Here is a 16,753-nt window from a genome sequence, read left to right as displayed (position 1 = left end):
CCTATTGGGATGGTTAGTAGTGACGTCGCACAAAAACGTTGCCAATAAAATGTCTCCCAAAACACCACAAATATAAAAAAACTAAGTATTTTGCTTCTCAGAATATTCTCGACATGTCCCGGAGCTTAAAACGGACATTGACCGGATATACTGAGGATATTTTGTGCTATCTGGGTAGTAGTGGAGCGCCGTAAGGCATAAAAATGGTAAAATCTCGGAACCCAGGGCCAGTCAATGAATCTGAATAACAAGTGTTTGACTGCATTATTAAAACCTCAAATAAAAATGTAAAAAAAAATTGACCGATCTCGATTACATCAACTTTTATAAACAATTTACTGAAAAATGGAAGGCGCAATGGGGAAAAAATGTTTACAGTAAAGATCTTAATTTTATATGTAATAAATTATGTTTGCAGAGTAAATTCAATGTTAAATTTAACCTTAACTATATCGATTATTGTTCATTATTGTCGTCGTCGTCGTCGATTTCGTTGATGTAGATTGTAGGTAAAGGATTAGTACAGCTAGCACCATTGCATTCTAAGCAAGCTGCAGTGCAGTTCAATCCACTTTTCCTGCACCCACAAGATGCTCCACATCCTGTTTTGCACGCGCAAATAATAATTTTTATAAGGTTGTTCGGAAAGTCATTTCGTTTTTTCCCGTCAGAGGACTTAATTACGTTTTTTCGAAACCAACTTCACACTTAAGCCGCATAACCATTATATGTCTTGAGAGCTGATATTGCAAGGCTTGTGTGTGAAAAAGTTCTATTAATTCTACGCAGTAGTTTTTGGTTGGTGCCCTTTTAAATATGGAGAGCAATAAGCAGCATTTTCGTCATATTTTACTTTTTTACTTCAGAAAAGGTAAAAATGCTGTCCAAGCGAGAAAAAAATTGACGGATGTGTATGGAGAAGGCGTGTTAACAGTACGCCAGTGCCAGAACTGGTTTGCAAAATTTCGATCCGGCAATTTTGATGTCGAAGATGCACCACGGTCTGGAAGGCCGGTCGAAGCTGACAAAGATGCGATAAAGGCATTAGTTGATGCAAATCGGCGAACAACCACAAGAGAGATCGGTGAGAGATTAAATTTGTCGAATTCGACTGTTTATGGCCATTTGAAAGGTATGGGCTTAACCTCGAAGCTCGATGTGTGGGTGCCCCATGTCCTTACGGAGCGAAATTTGTGTCGTCGCGTTGACGTGTGTGATTCGCTCCTCAAACGTCAAGAAAATGATCCATTTTTGAAGCGGATTATTACTGGGGACGAAAAATGGGTTGTATACAACAATGTTAAACGCAAGAGGTCATGGAGCAGAAAAGATGAACCGGCTCAAAGCGTGTCAAAAGCCAACATTCACCAAAAAAAGGTCATGCTCTCCGTTTGGTGGGATGTCAAAGGAATCGTTTTTTTTGAGCTTTTGCCGGACAATACAACGATTAATTCAGAAGTCTATTGTCATCAACTGGACAAATTGAATGATTCACTTAAAGAGAAGAGGCCCGAATTAATCAACAGGAAGGGTGTAGTGTTCCACCAGGATAATGCGAGACCTCACACAAGTTTGGTCACTCGCCAAAAACTTTTACAGCTTGAATGGGACGTACCGCAACATCCACCATATTCTCCAGATCTGGCGCCTTCCGACTACTATTTGTTCCGGTCCCTGCAAAATTTTTTGGATGGCAAAACCTTTACCTCAAATGAAGATGTCGAAAACCACCTGAACCAGTTTTTTGCCAGCAAGGACCAAAACTTTTATGAGAGGGGAATTATGTTACTGCCAGAAAGATGGCAAAAGGTGTTGGACCAGAATGGCCAATATATAATTTAATAAAATATTTATTCATTATACGAAAACTGTCTTTCATGTTCCCAAAAAAAAACGAAATGACTTTCCGAACAACCCAATAGTAAAGATTATTGGAGCTGGTCGCTGCGTCATTGTTTGCGGTATCGATATTCCGCGTTCATTTTACCAACCCCATTCTTCTGGTAATATTTCTTTTCCGAACCATGTTTGAACTAGTAAATATACTCTTTTGAAGTGTTCAATAGCGGCATCTGCAGTAGGTGGTAAGGACGGCAGTTTAGCGCAGGTATTTTTGGCAGTTGCTTTCAAAAAAGAGTTATATCGCAATGCATTAAGATCTTTTATTTTTTGGGGGGCATTATATAAAGCAAGAGTGCATTTTTAAAAACTGTCGCAGCATTTTGCAAGTCCGTTCGTTTTTCGAAATTTTTTGCAAAACACGTTTTCGCTACGTTGAAAAAAAGCTGACGTATTTCATATTGTTGTTTTTTAAAACATATGATTGTATTAGATCCAAATTTACCGGAGAGTACAATATTATCCTCATTAACCTCATTTCTATCGTTTTATCATCAGGAATATGATCAATTGTCACAATACTTTTTAATTCTGCCAGTGAAAACTGGCAGTCATCATTTTCTTCAATATATTTGAAAATCTGCTCCATTGCTGCATCTACTTGTATGACTGACTGGATGAATTTTTTTATCCCTCTGGGTCTGTTTTACGGTAGTTTTCAAACGCATATAACAATCCGCGTGATACTTAGCTTCCTGAGCTGCTAGATCTAACACACCTACAATTCTTTTATGGATATTGCGACAATATTCGCTTTTCTCTTCGCTTATCAAATTTAAAATAGTTTGATTGAACTGAGGTGGCTTTTACTTAATGAAAATCCATTTATCAAAATAAATAAGAACTAAAAGTTCAGATTTTCACTTCAAATTGTTTCGACAACACCGTGTCTTTATCAAATGTGTACACATTTGATAAAGACACGGTGTTGTCGAAACAATTGTCATGTCATAATATATAATTTCGTGAAAATCTGAACTTTTTGTTCGTATTTATTTTGTTAAAATAGTTTGCTTGAACTCAGAAGTAGTTACGTAGCTGATTTGCTGTCTTACCGATTTGGACTTTCTTCTTTCCTTCATTTCATCCGCCTCTTTTTCACATAAAAAGCACTTATTTTTCCAATCAAAATCAATAGAAGTAGCCGTTCGCAGTTTTTTTTTAGGTGGAGAGCATGTTGATGTGGTGTTCTTTTTTTTAAATAAGCAGTAATACATCCTTTATTGATATATTTTTGTCTGCATACTGAATGCACGTAGACAAATTCGCAAGTATTTAAATACTGAGAAAGTCCATCCCCTCTTTTCACAGAAGCAGCTTTCAGTGTTGGTATTCTTCTAGTGACTTTTATAATATCTCTTAGCTCAGAGCTTAATTCAGAGTTACATCCAATTTTTTTCATAAATGAGGCAATCATTATTTATATTATCATTATTCGATAATTCACCCATTTTGATACGAGGCTGTAATAACAAATATTACTAATATCAATAACTAACCTTTATATCACAATTAATTAAAATTTCATACGTAAGGATTGGAAATTTCTTTTTTTATAAACAAAAATGTGAAAAAATCGGAATTTTCACTATTTTTCCGATTAATTAAAATATTATTTCTGCATAAATAAAATACAAAAAATAAATCAACTGTTTGTGTAAGCACTATCTTATAGGAAATTTCATGCAGATTCCAAATATATATTAAATTTTAATATTACGTTCTAACTCTTAAGATCGATCTATTATAAAATATACTATTGAATATTCACAGTTGTTTTCAAAACCATGTAAAGTTTGTAAAACCCAGTAATTAACTTTTATCACGCTCACTGCACAATAATATATTTATTTTTTAATTGTTTTAAATTATTTTTTTTTTTCGGAGGAAACAACAATTACGTATCAAGCCTATCAAGTTGCCACGTGTACTATTCTGTTAGGGCCCGCGTTAACTACACCCAACAGCTGCTGTCGCCCCCCTCTATTCCCCTCCCCTCCCTTCGCCGTTATACCTGCAGTCCCTTGAGACCCCAGATGAAGTTTGTAATAGTTCTTCTTTTTAAAATTTAATTTTACACTAATGTAACTTAAGGAAAACTCCAAAATGTTAATAATTACTAATCGCATAAAATTTTTTTTAAACATTTTTCTATATGCTATTAAAAACACATTGCCAAAGTTTATAAAAATATTTATTGACTGGCCCTGGATTCCGAGCAGTTCCTAAGAAAAGACACAACAGCGTATTTCAATTCGTAGGGCATCCTCCGCATATAAATGCTTTCACCGTCGAGAACACGTCGACCTGAAAAACGAAATATGTCGTCTCGCCAGGTGCACCTGGAGCATAATTTTCACCTTGGCAGTGCTGCGAACGAGAACCCAAGCGGAGAGATATTCGAACGGCTTGGCCAAGCTGCTCCAGAGGACGAAATTGTACGGCATATCGAGCATAATCGACCAGGCGCAAGTGCAGACGTTTCGAAGACACTCGTTCCTCGCTAGCCTCATATCCGTCGCGTTCCTATTCGCGGGCGTGATCCGGATAAATTATCGAGAGGGCGCTGTCTACGTTATCGAGCAATTGGCAGACTGTTTGAACTCGTACCAGGGCAACTGCCTGGCCAATTACTTGGTTTTGATTTTGAACCTTTACGAAGAACTATTTGGTAAACTAACTGGAGTCGTCAAAGGTAGATGATACGTATTTATTTCAGTACTTTATCGCTAGCTACCACTAGTTACAGCAGTGCTTTGGATACTATCCTGTGAAGCAGGTCTAGATATGGATTGGCGAGATACTTTTTGTTAGCACTTTTTAGTCCCACTTATTCAATTGACGCTAGTCTCCGTCGAAAAAAAAATTTTTTTTGCCCGTTTGTCCGTTCTCCGTTCTCCGTTCTCGTCTCTTTGTGTTTCCTAAATAACTTTCGAATCGTTAGAACTACAAAATTGAAATTTGCCTCCTTTTCAACTGCACATAAGCTCGTAAGATATTTTTTTTGGACCTTCATATTTGGCACATATGTGCCTAGTGAGGGAACCTATTGAAAATGAGGGGGCTGGGGGGTCGGGAAGTATTCTAAAAAAATTAAAAATCGCGCGTCTACAAAAAACATCATTTTTTAGAAACTGTTTACGAGATCAAAAAAAAAATTCAAATGTTTTGTTAAAGACGCGGTGTTGTCGAAACAATTGTCATGTCATAATATATAATTTCGTGAAAATCTGAACTTTTAGTTCTTATTTATTTTGATAAACAATTATTATCAATAAAATAAAACTTTTTGTTAATACCGGAGAACTACTATTTGTTGCCTATACAGAATGTACATCTTTTCAATTTAGCTGGCCGAATTTTGTTTTTGTACTGACAAAATTTGCTTTGATTTAATTCGAAAGACGCCCTGGAGGCGAAAAGACGCCAAGACGGTGGGGGCATCTGGCCCGCGCGCACTCTTGCGGATCAACTGCGCGGCTACCAAAGGTTCTACTTGGCCGCCCACATGACGTTTACCGGTCACGTGCTGTATATCTCGACAATCATATTCGCCGCCACCCATTTTTGCTACGTCATCATGAGCGAGGTGTGCATTTTCATGTACGTCGCTTTCGCTATCGCCAGTTCCAGCGCGAGGTTTAGCTCTGCCGACATGGAAAACGTCATGAAATGTACATTCGTTTGCCTAATCACTGGATGGATATGTAAAAGATCGGAAGACCTGTCGGGTGCAGTAAGTTTTTGCATTGCATTTGCGTTTGATTATTTAGAAAAGTTAAAAACAATAAACACGTAGGAACTTAAACCAATCAGTTCGAAATATAAGCAAGCATAAACTAAGAAAAGAATGAAATTACAGTTAATTGCAAATTTCTAATTTAAAACTTTGAAATTTGAAAAATAAACTATAAAGATTTAAACACACTCTTAAGTGGAGGTCTCCACCTTCGCATTGTTGCCTAGTTAAGATCTCACGAAGACTTATAAAAACAGAGTTTACACTATTTAGAGTGAAATAAGAGTATCAGACTTCCAGTTTAATTATTCATCCAAACTCATTTCTAGAAACCTCGCAGTATCCTCACCTACGATAGTCATTGCATAAACAAATATTAAAATTACCACAGCTGAATTTTGAAAGTGAGAAAAAGTCAGGGAACCACTGTTCGAGAGCTCAAAATCGGGACAATTTACTTTGTACCACGTAATTTGTATAAAAAGATGCCCTACTCTGCGTCTGTTTTTCAAGTGCTTTGATACAAAATTAATATTATATGCCATGTTTTTTGAAATAAATATATCTTAGAAATAGTTCTATGCCATTTTGTATGTTGCATAAAATGACTATATGTAATAGTATTCTTAGAGAAAAGTTTTGCTGACTCTCGATCTAGTGAATGCGCTCATTATGCCGTGCGAGCCGACTGTCCGTCCGTAACCATGGCAACCGCCTTTGTTCGGAGAATTCGACGGAGTTCCGATCTACATCGCGTAGAAAAATACCGCCGCCAAGTACAACAACGCTTAGTACTTTTTATCCATTTTTGTTCATTGTATTCTGTGAATCGTGATTTCTTTTCATTAAAGTTCTTAATCAGGTTTGATTTCACTGCCGTTTAAACTCCGCCGACAAGTATAAAACATTTCTGTCATAAGAGTTGTACAATATATTTATGTTCTACATGTCCATTTAATTTTAGTTTCGGATCGAAAATCGCTCTAAGATTTTAGATTAAATGATAAGAAACTTTATAATTTAAAGGGGCAACTTATCAAGTGTGCTGACTAGAAACTATTCTGTGTCTGACTTTTGACAATAATAAATGTCCTGGGTCCATTAAACAAAGGATTAATTTCTAATGCCTTTAATCCTAACTAGATGCAGAAAAGAAAAGAAAGTATTCATAAATGTGTGTAAAAGATCTGTTTATTTTTTATGGTTGAATGTAAAATGGTGGGAATGAGGAAGTTTCCGAAAACCAATTTTTATAATAACCGCTTAATTAAAATTAAGATAATTGCAAAATAAAAATTGCCGTAATAGAGTCCATTCTTCAAATTTATTGGGAGAATAAAACTTTAGGACCATTAAAACAAGCAAAAGTCCTAATACTGCAATTCATTTTAATGTCGCAAAATGGATACATTAAATTAATTTATGGTACATTCTAGCGAATATCATTATTATTCGAGGCATATACATTTCACTAATCTAACGTTTTGGGTTTTAGACCGACGATTTAACCAGCTATTTGTTTAAGTACCCGATCAGTAGACTTACAGCGAAAGAATCTCAGATGGTAATCGAGTTACTAATTACAATTCTCTTAAGCTGGCGGCAACTTTTTTTGTGGAGAAATTAATAACCGTGTTGGAGAGTTTACTATTTTATCACCATCGGTTTTGACACATGTCAAAATTATAATAATCTTTAAAGTCGTCTTTTCAAGTGACACTTTTTTTTAGAGTAGGAACCGGAAACAATATATATTAAAAATATTATTTTAATAACTTTTACCAGCAATTTTTGTCTTGAATTGATACTGTCGGGTTGTTGCTCCCAGTTTAAGAGAGGTAACTACCAGTTAAATCGGATTGTCGGCTGACCACTACGATTTTAGGTTGAGAACTTTTTATTCATCTTGGACAATTACAAACTTAAGGTCGCTGCGTCGGATATATTCCTATTTCACAGCGCCATGATAACGAGCGTAAGGCGTGAAATCGATACCAATATAACGAAAACATTGATGCTCCTTCCTTTGTAGATCCAAGGCAAAGTCCTCACGTATTGTCTACTAGCGATCCAGTTCAAAGTCTTTCAAATTTGGCAGTAACTAAAGTATGACGCGACTAAATTGACCCGTTCAACGCCATTTTCTTCAAATCGGTGCGTTTAATTTTACCGGTTGGGGTTATCGGGAAGGATTTCATGAACTTGACGCCACCCCTGAGCCTGTGCGTTTCGTTCACATTACCCTCGACGTATTTTTCCAATTCTTCGGGCGTTACGCCGCTGCTTTCGTCGTTTAAGATCACCAAAGCCATCGGATGATCGCCGTCGACTTCGTGGGGGACGCCTATAACGACCGCTTGTTGGACTGCTGGATGGGAGAGCAATACCTGGAAAATTGCAGTCTTAACATTTCTATAGGGAAGCAGAGCAAATCAGCATTATCAGTAGTAGAAATTTAGATCAATTTAAATTTGAATCTTTATATCAGTAGTTTCGTAAAACTGATAAATAGAAAATTGAAGTGTCAGATATAAATAGCCAGTCACACTGACGACTTTTACATTTACAGGCACTGTGATCGTCGTAACAGCATCCCTTCTACAAACAAATCGAGTAAATCAAAAATATAGCGAATCCACAAAAATAGAGATTGAATTTTTCTCCACCAACAAAGTGTTTCGCTATTTTCGCTATCCAAAACAACTTGTTAAACACTTAATTTGGTTTTCTGGTAATTCTGAACATTTGCATAAATAAATTTTTGTAAGATATTCTGGTTTGGTTCCTTAATAACATAGGTCTACAGTGATTTTGATGTTTGAAAGCTGTTTGCTTATTTGTATGTTTTTGGGGTCCTCATTCCAAAAAACGCCATATTTTTGCTTTATCGCGTCATTTTTTATATCTTAAAAATGTTATTTTAACAGGTTTGTTCCATGTTACGCATGATTTTTAAATAAATTGCTTTTTCTGAAATTGAGTGTGATTTGGCAACACTGGATAATATTAGATTTCTCTGTAAAGCAACAGAGTTGGCGCAGAAGCGTCAATACAGCGTTGTAACGTGCTTATGCGCAGTTTGGTTGTATTGGTCGTCGTCCGCGGCTGTTGTCTTCGTTGTTGCGTATTTCTAATGTTCTAAAACCTATAAAAGAAGACATTGTGCAAAGGCAAACTATAACTTCTTTTGCGTTGAAGCATTAAGACACTGGTAAAAAGGTAGGAAGAAATGTTTAAACTTTGGTGTTCCTATGGAGAGCCTAGGAATCACAGTGATGATTGTTATTTTTGTTCGTATAATGTTCAAGGATTCAACAGAAAAAATGAGAAACGAAATGTGTATCCCGATCTTCATTCTGCTATTTGACCAATACCTTACCGCCCCAAAAGAATTTAAAAACGTCATATCGTTAGATTCAGAGGAATCTAATTCCGACTCAGATGGCTCAGATTTCACACCAGATTTCAGAGACCACGAAGTGTTTGACCAACGCGAATTAAATGATTCAATTAGAGATTTGCATCGTTGTTAACGTCCAGCCTTCAGGATGGCAAAAAGAATTATGTGAATACAGCACTCAGGAAGAACCGGTAGTGTATTTCTTAACTAGGATTCCCCTTTTTTACTGAATAAAAAATTAAATTATTTTAGAAATATCGTTTTTTTTCCTGTTTGCAAAAACCTTACGTGATACAAGTAAAAAAAGCTTCATTTTAATTTAATTTAAACGTCGGTAGATAGTAGCTAGGAAGTAGTAAATAATGGTTGGCAGAATTTTCAAATATAACAACCATATAAACACATTCTTGATGTTCACACATGCTTTAAAAGCACTTAGATATTCTTCACCTCACTTCTGGAAGCAGAAAAAACAGCCGTTTTCACTCGCACTTGGTTTAAATAATCTTCCATCACTGATGATTTTAATTATCATGATTTTGGATAACATTAATAATCTTGAACTTTAAATACATTAAGGGAATAATATTTTTTAATTAATGTTATTGTTAAGAACCTATTGGTTTTCGTTGCTATATGTGAAACCCCGCTATGTGTGAACACGCCGGAGTCACGTGACTATCATGCATCAATCACGGTCCAAGTGCGTGCCAGACCGTTTGTGCAGCCGAAGGGATGCCGCCCAGCGCGCCAGTACCGAACTGACCACCACAAAGGAAAGTGCGTTTGAACGGTACGAGAGCAAGATACAGTCCACACACGAAGGTGTATAGAGGTTCTATACAGTTATACCATTTTAATGTTACATATTGTTATATATTATTTATATATGTTATATATTATTATCTATTATTATTAATGTATGTTTTAGTATTATTATGTTATAGTATTATTAATGTAGTAGTAAATGACTATTATCTTTAAATTAAAAACTCATGGAAATACTTTAGGGAAAAAAAAAGACACCTGACACACCTAAATCTAAACGTTCTGAAGAGCGTCAGTATTTGTTAAAAACTTGTTATGTTTTTCTTGTCCTTTGGAAACGAATAACTTCCAAATCGCATGTCATTTCAGTAAACAAAAACAATTTAATTGTGAACGATAATCCAAATATTTGATAACCTAATTTATGGCGACCAAGAAAAATGCTGCAAAGAGCGCGATTGTTTTTGGAAGATTGCAAAATGAACCTCAGATAACATATTATAATACGGAAACAACGTCAATTGTCATTATAAGATATGTGTATACTAACGCTCACCAAAATAAGATTAATTCTGGGTTTAAATTCAAGCTCAGCTTAAATTTACTTTTTTTTCGGAGTTTGCTCAGGATTTTGCGATCATTTGCATTATGAAGCGTCGGTTTACCTGTTCTAATACTGCAGGTGGCACGTGCCAAGACCTGTACTTCAGCATTTCCTTGATCCTGTCCACAGCATAAAAACAAAATTCTTCGTCGTAGTACACCACATCCCCCGTCCTCAACCATCCTTCCAAGTCGAAAGTCACTGAGGAATCCATGTTGAAATATCCGTTCATCAACAAATCGGATTTGATACGCAACTCCCCTCTCTGATTAGGTCCGCAGTTTTCTTCAGTTTCCAGATCCGTAACCTTTGAGTTCAACAAACAAACACCACACTGTCCAGCTTACGGTCGATTCACGTAAGCAACCATTAACGCTAGTTTACAATTTGAAGTGAAAAGTTTTTTAAGTGACTCAGTGACTTAATGAGAGTAATGGCAAATACGAGTGTAGCACCATTTTTGTACTTTTAGACGACGCTTGTGTGTGGCTCTAATTTTGAATGAGAAGAAGAGTTCAAATTTAATTATTTGTTCGAATTTGAAAAGCTAATGGACTCGAAAATCCTAAGCTACAGTTGAAATCGATACTACAAAAATTAACAAGGTCAGTAGTGACCTGAGACCTGGATCCTACTCAGAACCGAAGAAATCGAGAAAATCTTGAAGAAATTGCTAATGATTGTAGAAGTAAAGACTACTACGTAAGTTATGATTAGACGAGAGGGGGGCGAGGAGTCCAAACCCAGAAAGGACTGTAGGTAGAATAAAGAAAAATAAAAGTTAAATTAGCTTTTAACGTCAATGGTAGCTTGCGCAAATACTCTGGTAGGTGGTTACCTTGTATTTGTACATCGGAATTGGTTTACCACACGAGCCTGGTTTGTTGTGTATCTCGGTGCGGTCTTTGGGATCATTGATGTTAAACATCAACATGACGCCGGAGGTTTCGGTCTGCCCGAATCCTTGAAAAACAAACGTTCCTGGCAACAAGTCCCTAAGTTCGCAGAGTTTGGGTACGGAGCAGTTAGAGCCTCCCACTACGAAAGTTCTCAAATTGCTCGTATCGATATTTTCAGGTCTGCCAATCGACAGCATTTCGCACATCTGGATCGGTGAGCAAAAAGCGCTCGTCACCTGTAACTTCTCATTAATAACCCGAAAGATATTTAACAACCCTGCGCACCTTATAATTATCCAGAAGTTTCCACGCAGTCAGAGGATCAAATTTTTTGGACACAACCCTAGCAGCTCCGGAAATGGTAGTCGCAATGAGGCACAGAACGGCAGATATCCAGTAGAGACTTGTGAAAGACAAGACCACGCTATTTTCATTCATAAAGTCCAAGTATCTGCAATCAGAACCGTCACGATCGGGAGCGGCGGCACGCAAAAGGCACTCACTTAAACAAACAAGTTTGATAAAACAACCCCTTATGACTGGTGCATATTCCTTTAGGGAGCCCGGTGGTGCCACTACTGAAGAAGACGACGGCCGTCTCGGAAACATCTGCATGTTCCACTGGAGCGAATGTTGTTTCATCGGGATGCTTTTTCAAGAACGAACTGAATGGAGTACACCCATCGATCTCGGAATCTGAGTAGACGACGATCTCTGGATCTATGCCCGCAGCTTCTGTCGCCTTTCGTATCATTTGCAAGCAATCCGGTACCACGAAGAATATTTTCGGCTTTACTAACTTGACCAGGTGGATGGTGTCGTTCAAACTCAGCGAAGGGTCCAGAGATACGATTTTTCGCCCAAGAAACAGGGAAGCTAAGAAAGGCACGCAACTATTCGCGTGACTGTAAGAGCAAAGGCAGACCATGTCGTCTTCGGACAAGTCTCTGTCTTTCAGATGCAAAGCGGTTCTGATTGAGCGTTGGATTAGGGCATCGAAAGTGTCCGTGGAGTCCGTCTCATAATTAAACTGAAATGCACCAAGAATGTGGTGTGATTTTTTATTGTAAATAAACCAAAACCGGGAAGCTAAAGTTACTAAAGAGCGCACTAGGTACTGTCTAAAATCGATTTTCCACCAAACGGACAGTTAGGTCAGTGATTTGAAACGTCAAAAGGCACAAAGAAAACTGACTCAAACCCAAAACTCTGTATTATAGTATAGTAAGGCATTTCGCATTTTTAGTGAGCAGTTTGAGTGCTAAAACACCGATTAGAGGTTTTTGAGTGTTCACGGACGCACGAGCAACTATAACATTTATAGGTCTTACTGAGAATGTACAACTGTAGTATGTAGATATGGTATAAAAAAGTGAAACATGTGAATTTTTTAAATTTTATTTTTATAAATATAACATTCTAAATAGAAAAATAAAAAAAAGGATGTTTTATTTATAAATATATTATTTTTCTAGTGTAACTCATGGTATTGACGTAACTTTTATTGTAAGGTACACCGTGTGCCAAATAAAATGATCGACTGTACGATCTGTAAACCCATAGGAGATACGAAAAAAGGTTTCGTACAAAAGTTTCTTGGATTCCCATGAATAATTAAAATATTATAATTTTGTTGATACAAAGTGCCCGAAAAGTGCCCCCTGACATCAACTTTGTCATTTTAAATGGTACACCCTGCATATTCCGGCGTTTTTGGAATCTTTGGTTAAAATAGGGGCCACTTTCTTAAGAAATTCTTATTCGAATTTTGCATAGTTTTTGCGGAAATTGAGGTTATGTGTTCTATTTCATATTTTGATTGTCCCATATAAAATTGTGTTGTGGCGCTACTGATTGTAACGAAAATTTAACCAGAGACCAAGGAGATGATGCACTACGGAATCAGTTTGACAGGTGCGCTTCAGCTTATACAGGGTGCCCCAAATAGGTGGTGCCGTGTTGGCGAGTTCAACTATTTGAGATATTCGAGATTTAAGATAACACCCGTATAAATTCTTGTTGAATTTAAAGCTGCCCATAGTAAGTTACTTGTTGGCAATATTAGGTATTTCTTAAATAGCAAAGAGATGATACTAGTTCTTTTGAAGGCAATATATTGAAAACATATTACAGTATCACCATATTTAAGTTTTTTTTTAGTTATTATTTCTATTTTTTTTCTTTTATAGATTGTTTTATTCCAAATTGTTTAGTTAGCCTATGAACTTTAATTATTTATTTTTGTTATAAGGTGTATTCGATCACGCTAGATAATTAACTACTAAATGTTTCTTTAAATATGAATTCTGAAGTTTTGTTAAATCTGTTAAAGTGTGTGACACCCTGTAACGTTAGTTTTTTCGTATATCTGGAGTATTATATCTTTAAAAGAAGTATGTCTTTGTTATTTAAAAAATACCTAATTTTGCCGCCAAGTAACCTAATGTGTGTGTAATATCTCAAAAAATAAGTGACATTTAAACAAAAGATAAATTACCAACTTGCCTTATCTTTTGTCCTAGAATTGATACCTGAATAAAAATATAGGGTGTTCCATTCGAAAATCTTGAAATTTTGTAAATTGAATTGGCCAAAAGGGCACCACCTATTTGGGACACCCTGCATAAGCTGAGGCGCATCTGTCAAACTGATTCAGTAGTGCATCATCTCCTTAGTCTGTGGTTAAATTTTCGTTGCAATACCTGCATGAGTAGCTTCATAACACAATTTTGTATGGGACATTTAAAATATGAAAAAAAAAACACATAACCTCATTGTTATCAACAAAAAATATCTGAAATCTTCAGGAGAGTCCAAGAAACTTTTGTATGAAACTTTTTTTCGTATCTCCTATGGGTTTTCAAATCATTTTATTTGGCACTTAAAACGACTTAAAAGCCTAAGCGAGGTAGACAACAAACCAAAAAATAAGTTTAAAAAAACAGAAAAAAATCGATTTTGAATTGACTGTATGTATCTATTCTCTAAAATGAATTTTTAATTGTCTTATGGTGCCAGATCTAAGGCTGTGTTTTACACAGAAAGTAATTAAATAAAATAAATGTGTAAAAAGATATTTGTTTTTTTAATTACCGCTAAACTAGCATAATTACCTGTGCTATTTTGCTGCCATTCTTCACCATGGCGTGAAAACATTCGAACCCCAGTCCTCGAAACTTAACATCTGGTAGTTGAGTGGCCGAAATTATCTTCGTAGAATCGTCGTAAAATATTTCTAAATCAAACGTATGTTTGCGAGAGCGATTTTTGTAAACTATCAAGCCTTACCGTACGTTCCGCCGCGAAAATTCATGATTTACGAAAATAAATGTACAAAATGTCGTAACGACCGTGAATCGAATTCGGAAAAAATAAACTGAGACGCTTGTGGAAAATTGAAATTGCCAACGAGCGTTAATTTCGTAACGTAATTATAATCCGGTCCGCGATAAAAAGGCCCCCCTATCAGCTAGTAAATGAAAAATAACGTAAAGCTTACCGCACACAGATTACTTCGGGTCACTGTGTAAATAATTCGAAATCTCGCTTTATACGCTCAAGGACGATAAAGGAGAGCTTATTGTTTTCGCAACGTCCGTCGCACTCGGTTCAGGGCATAATAAAAACGAATTGGTATAATTGCTGGACAAGAAAATCCGGCCACTAACAACTGGTCCCAATATCATAGGTCGTTCCCTAATGAACTACGCAAAGTCACAAACTTTTATTTTAATTTGAGTATGTACAGGGTGCACCAAAAGGACCAAGTTTTTTTCGAGAAATTCGGAACACCCTGTAAAATGCAATAGCGGAGGCAGCTGTTGTCACTTGGATCGCAATATAGCATGATCTTTTCAGAACTTTTCAGATTTGGTGTCAGCTCAGGACTAAATTCAGTAGAAAATGCATTACCTGCACTTTTGGTAAGCTTTTTGAAACCTTTCTTTATAAGTATATTTAGTTTGTATTCACGAGACACACTATAGACGGACAGCACGGGTCTACGAATAGTAGATTCATTCATTCTAATATATAATAATATCTTAGACAGGATATATTCTAGAATTATGGCATCGGTTGGTGCAGGTTGATGCCATTTACATCGATGTTAGATCGATGAAGAACACAAACAGGTAGAAATCAATATGTCAACGTAGACGCCAATTTTTCCAATGAGGCTTTTTCTATAGAAAAATTGCTCCTTCTTTAAAAATGCACCGAGCAGCACGTAAAAACACTTTTCGAATATTTTGGAAAAAACCGATAGAAGTGATATTCTTCTTGTCTATAGGCACAACAATGGAGTGTTTTGAGGCTGAGGGAGTTGCACCTTCTATAAAAGTGAGAGGTTCAGGTTAAAATACAAATGAAACCAATTATTCAATGATTTTTTTTCCTTTATTTCTGGTATTTCAAGTTTGGTTTAGTTATAATTGAGGTTGAATCGGAGGTGTTCAATTGCATTAAGATCAGTACTGGCCATATCATTCGTTCAATACATGAATGTCACTTAAGGAAGAATTTGATGCCACTCCGTAAGAATTTATTACAGACCTTATTGATGAAGTTAGCTTGGCACAAGATGAGATGTTCGCTTTTAAATAGTGTATCTCCAATAAAAACAAACATAATGTTGTGAAAATACCTAAAAAGCGAGCTGTGATTTGTATAAATCGGGTAATAAACAAAAAATTATAGCAAAAAACGGGTTTCACACCTTAGTTGTTAATAAAAACATAAAAATAGCAGCCCAACTTTCAAAATAAAACAGTGGCTACCGATCCATTGTCCTCTGAGTTTCTGAGTTTACAATTTAAATTATTAAATAATTATTTTGAATGTGACCGTCTTTTTACGTTTTCTTTAAAATGAAAAATGAGGAAAGTAGGTTTATTGCGAGAACAAAGTATTTATTTGGACAAAAGATGCACTTAAGCTATTGAATTTAAAAAATGAAAAATAACGTAACAATTTGACTTCTTAAAATTTGGAAATACAAAAATACTCAAAAAAGACAACTTTGCTATTGATTCCCTGGTCCATGTCATTTAAAAAAAAAAAAGAAGAACTGAGATTAATTAAAGTTTTGTACAAATTGAGACTTACAAGGCCAATTGAATTCTTCTACCAAACATATCGACTAAAAAGTTTACTGTTTGACTGAAAACTATTTCAATGAACCAAATCGAAACTAAACAATTCAATCCTTAATCCAAATCGAAAATGTCGGAGCTTGATGCACCGATCAAATTTCAACAATCTAGGTCATGAAGATGTGGCTAAAAAGACGGTTAAAGTTCTTTATGCTATTTGTGAGAGAAAGTGGGAGGACATGCGAATATCCTAAAAAAATATATTGATAGCCTGCCTGCTTGCTGCATCATACTTTTGACATGTGCAACAAGAAATTAAATATCTCGGCCATTTTTATAGATCGACCTGAT

At 36.0% G+C, this 16,753-nt stretch overlaps 1 protein-coding gene across 2 annotated transcripts in view; it reads right to left on the bottom strand.

Moving 5' to 3' along the window:
• Positions 1–16,753, bottom strand: part of LOC132697911 (uncharacterized) — a 38,398-nt gene that overhangs the window by 15,697 nt on the left and 5,948 nt on the right. Inside the window, exons 8-13 of one of the 2 annotated variants that reach the window (XR_009618320.1) lie at positions 14,423–14,544; positions 11,813–12,339; positions 11,595–11,760; positions 11,249–11,545; positions 10,472–10,717; positions 7,104–8,025 (exon numbers count right to left, since the gene is read on the bottom strand). Coding sequence is in view for 1 of the 2 variants with exons in the window: in XM_060663669.1 (XP_060519652.1) it covers positions 7,756–8,025; positions 10,472–10,717; positions 11,249–11,545; positions 11,595–11,760; positions 11,813–12,339; positions 14,423–14,544 (1,628 nt within the window). In the remaining variant the exon portion in view is untranslated. Of the gene's footprint in view, positions 1–6,814; positions 8,026–10,471; positions 10,718–11,248; positions 11,546–11,594; positions 11,761–11,812; positions 12,340–14,422; positions 14,545–16,753 lie in introns of those variants that run through there. The other variant, XM_060663669.1, reaches the window with a different exon arrangement.

Source organism: Cylas formicarius, unplaced genomic scaffold (assembly GCF_029955315.1).
Source record: "Cylas formicarius isolate icCylForm1 unplaced genomic scaffold, icCylForm1.1 PGA_scaffold_2__14_contigs__length_35257938, whole genome shotgun sequence".
Classification (NCBI taxonomy): Eukaryota; Metazoa; Arthropoda; class Insecta; order Coleoptera; family Brentidae; genus Cylas; species Cylas formicarius.
The sequence above is the reverse complement of the archived record's forward strand: the minus strand, read 5'-3'. Positions and strand labels throughout refer to the sequence as shown.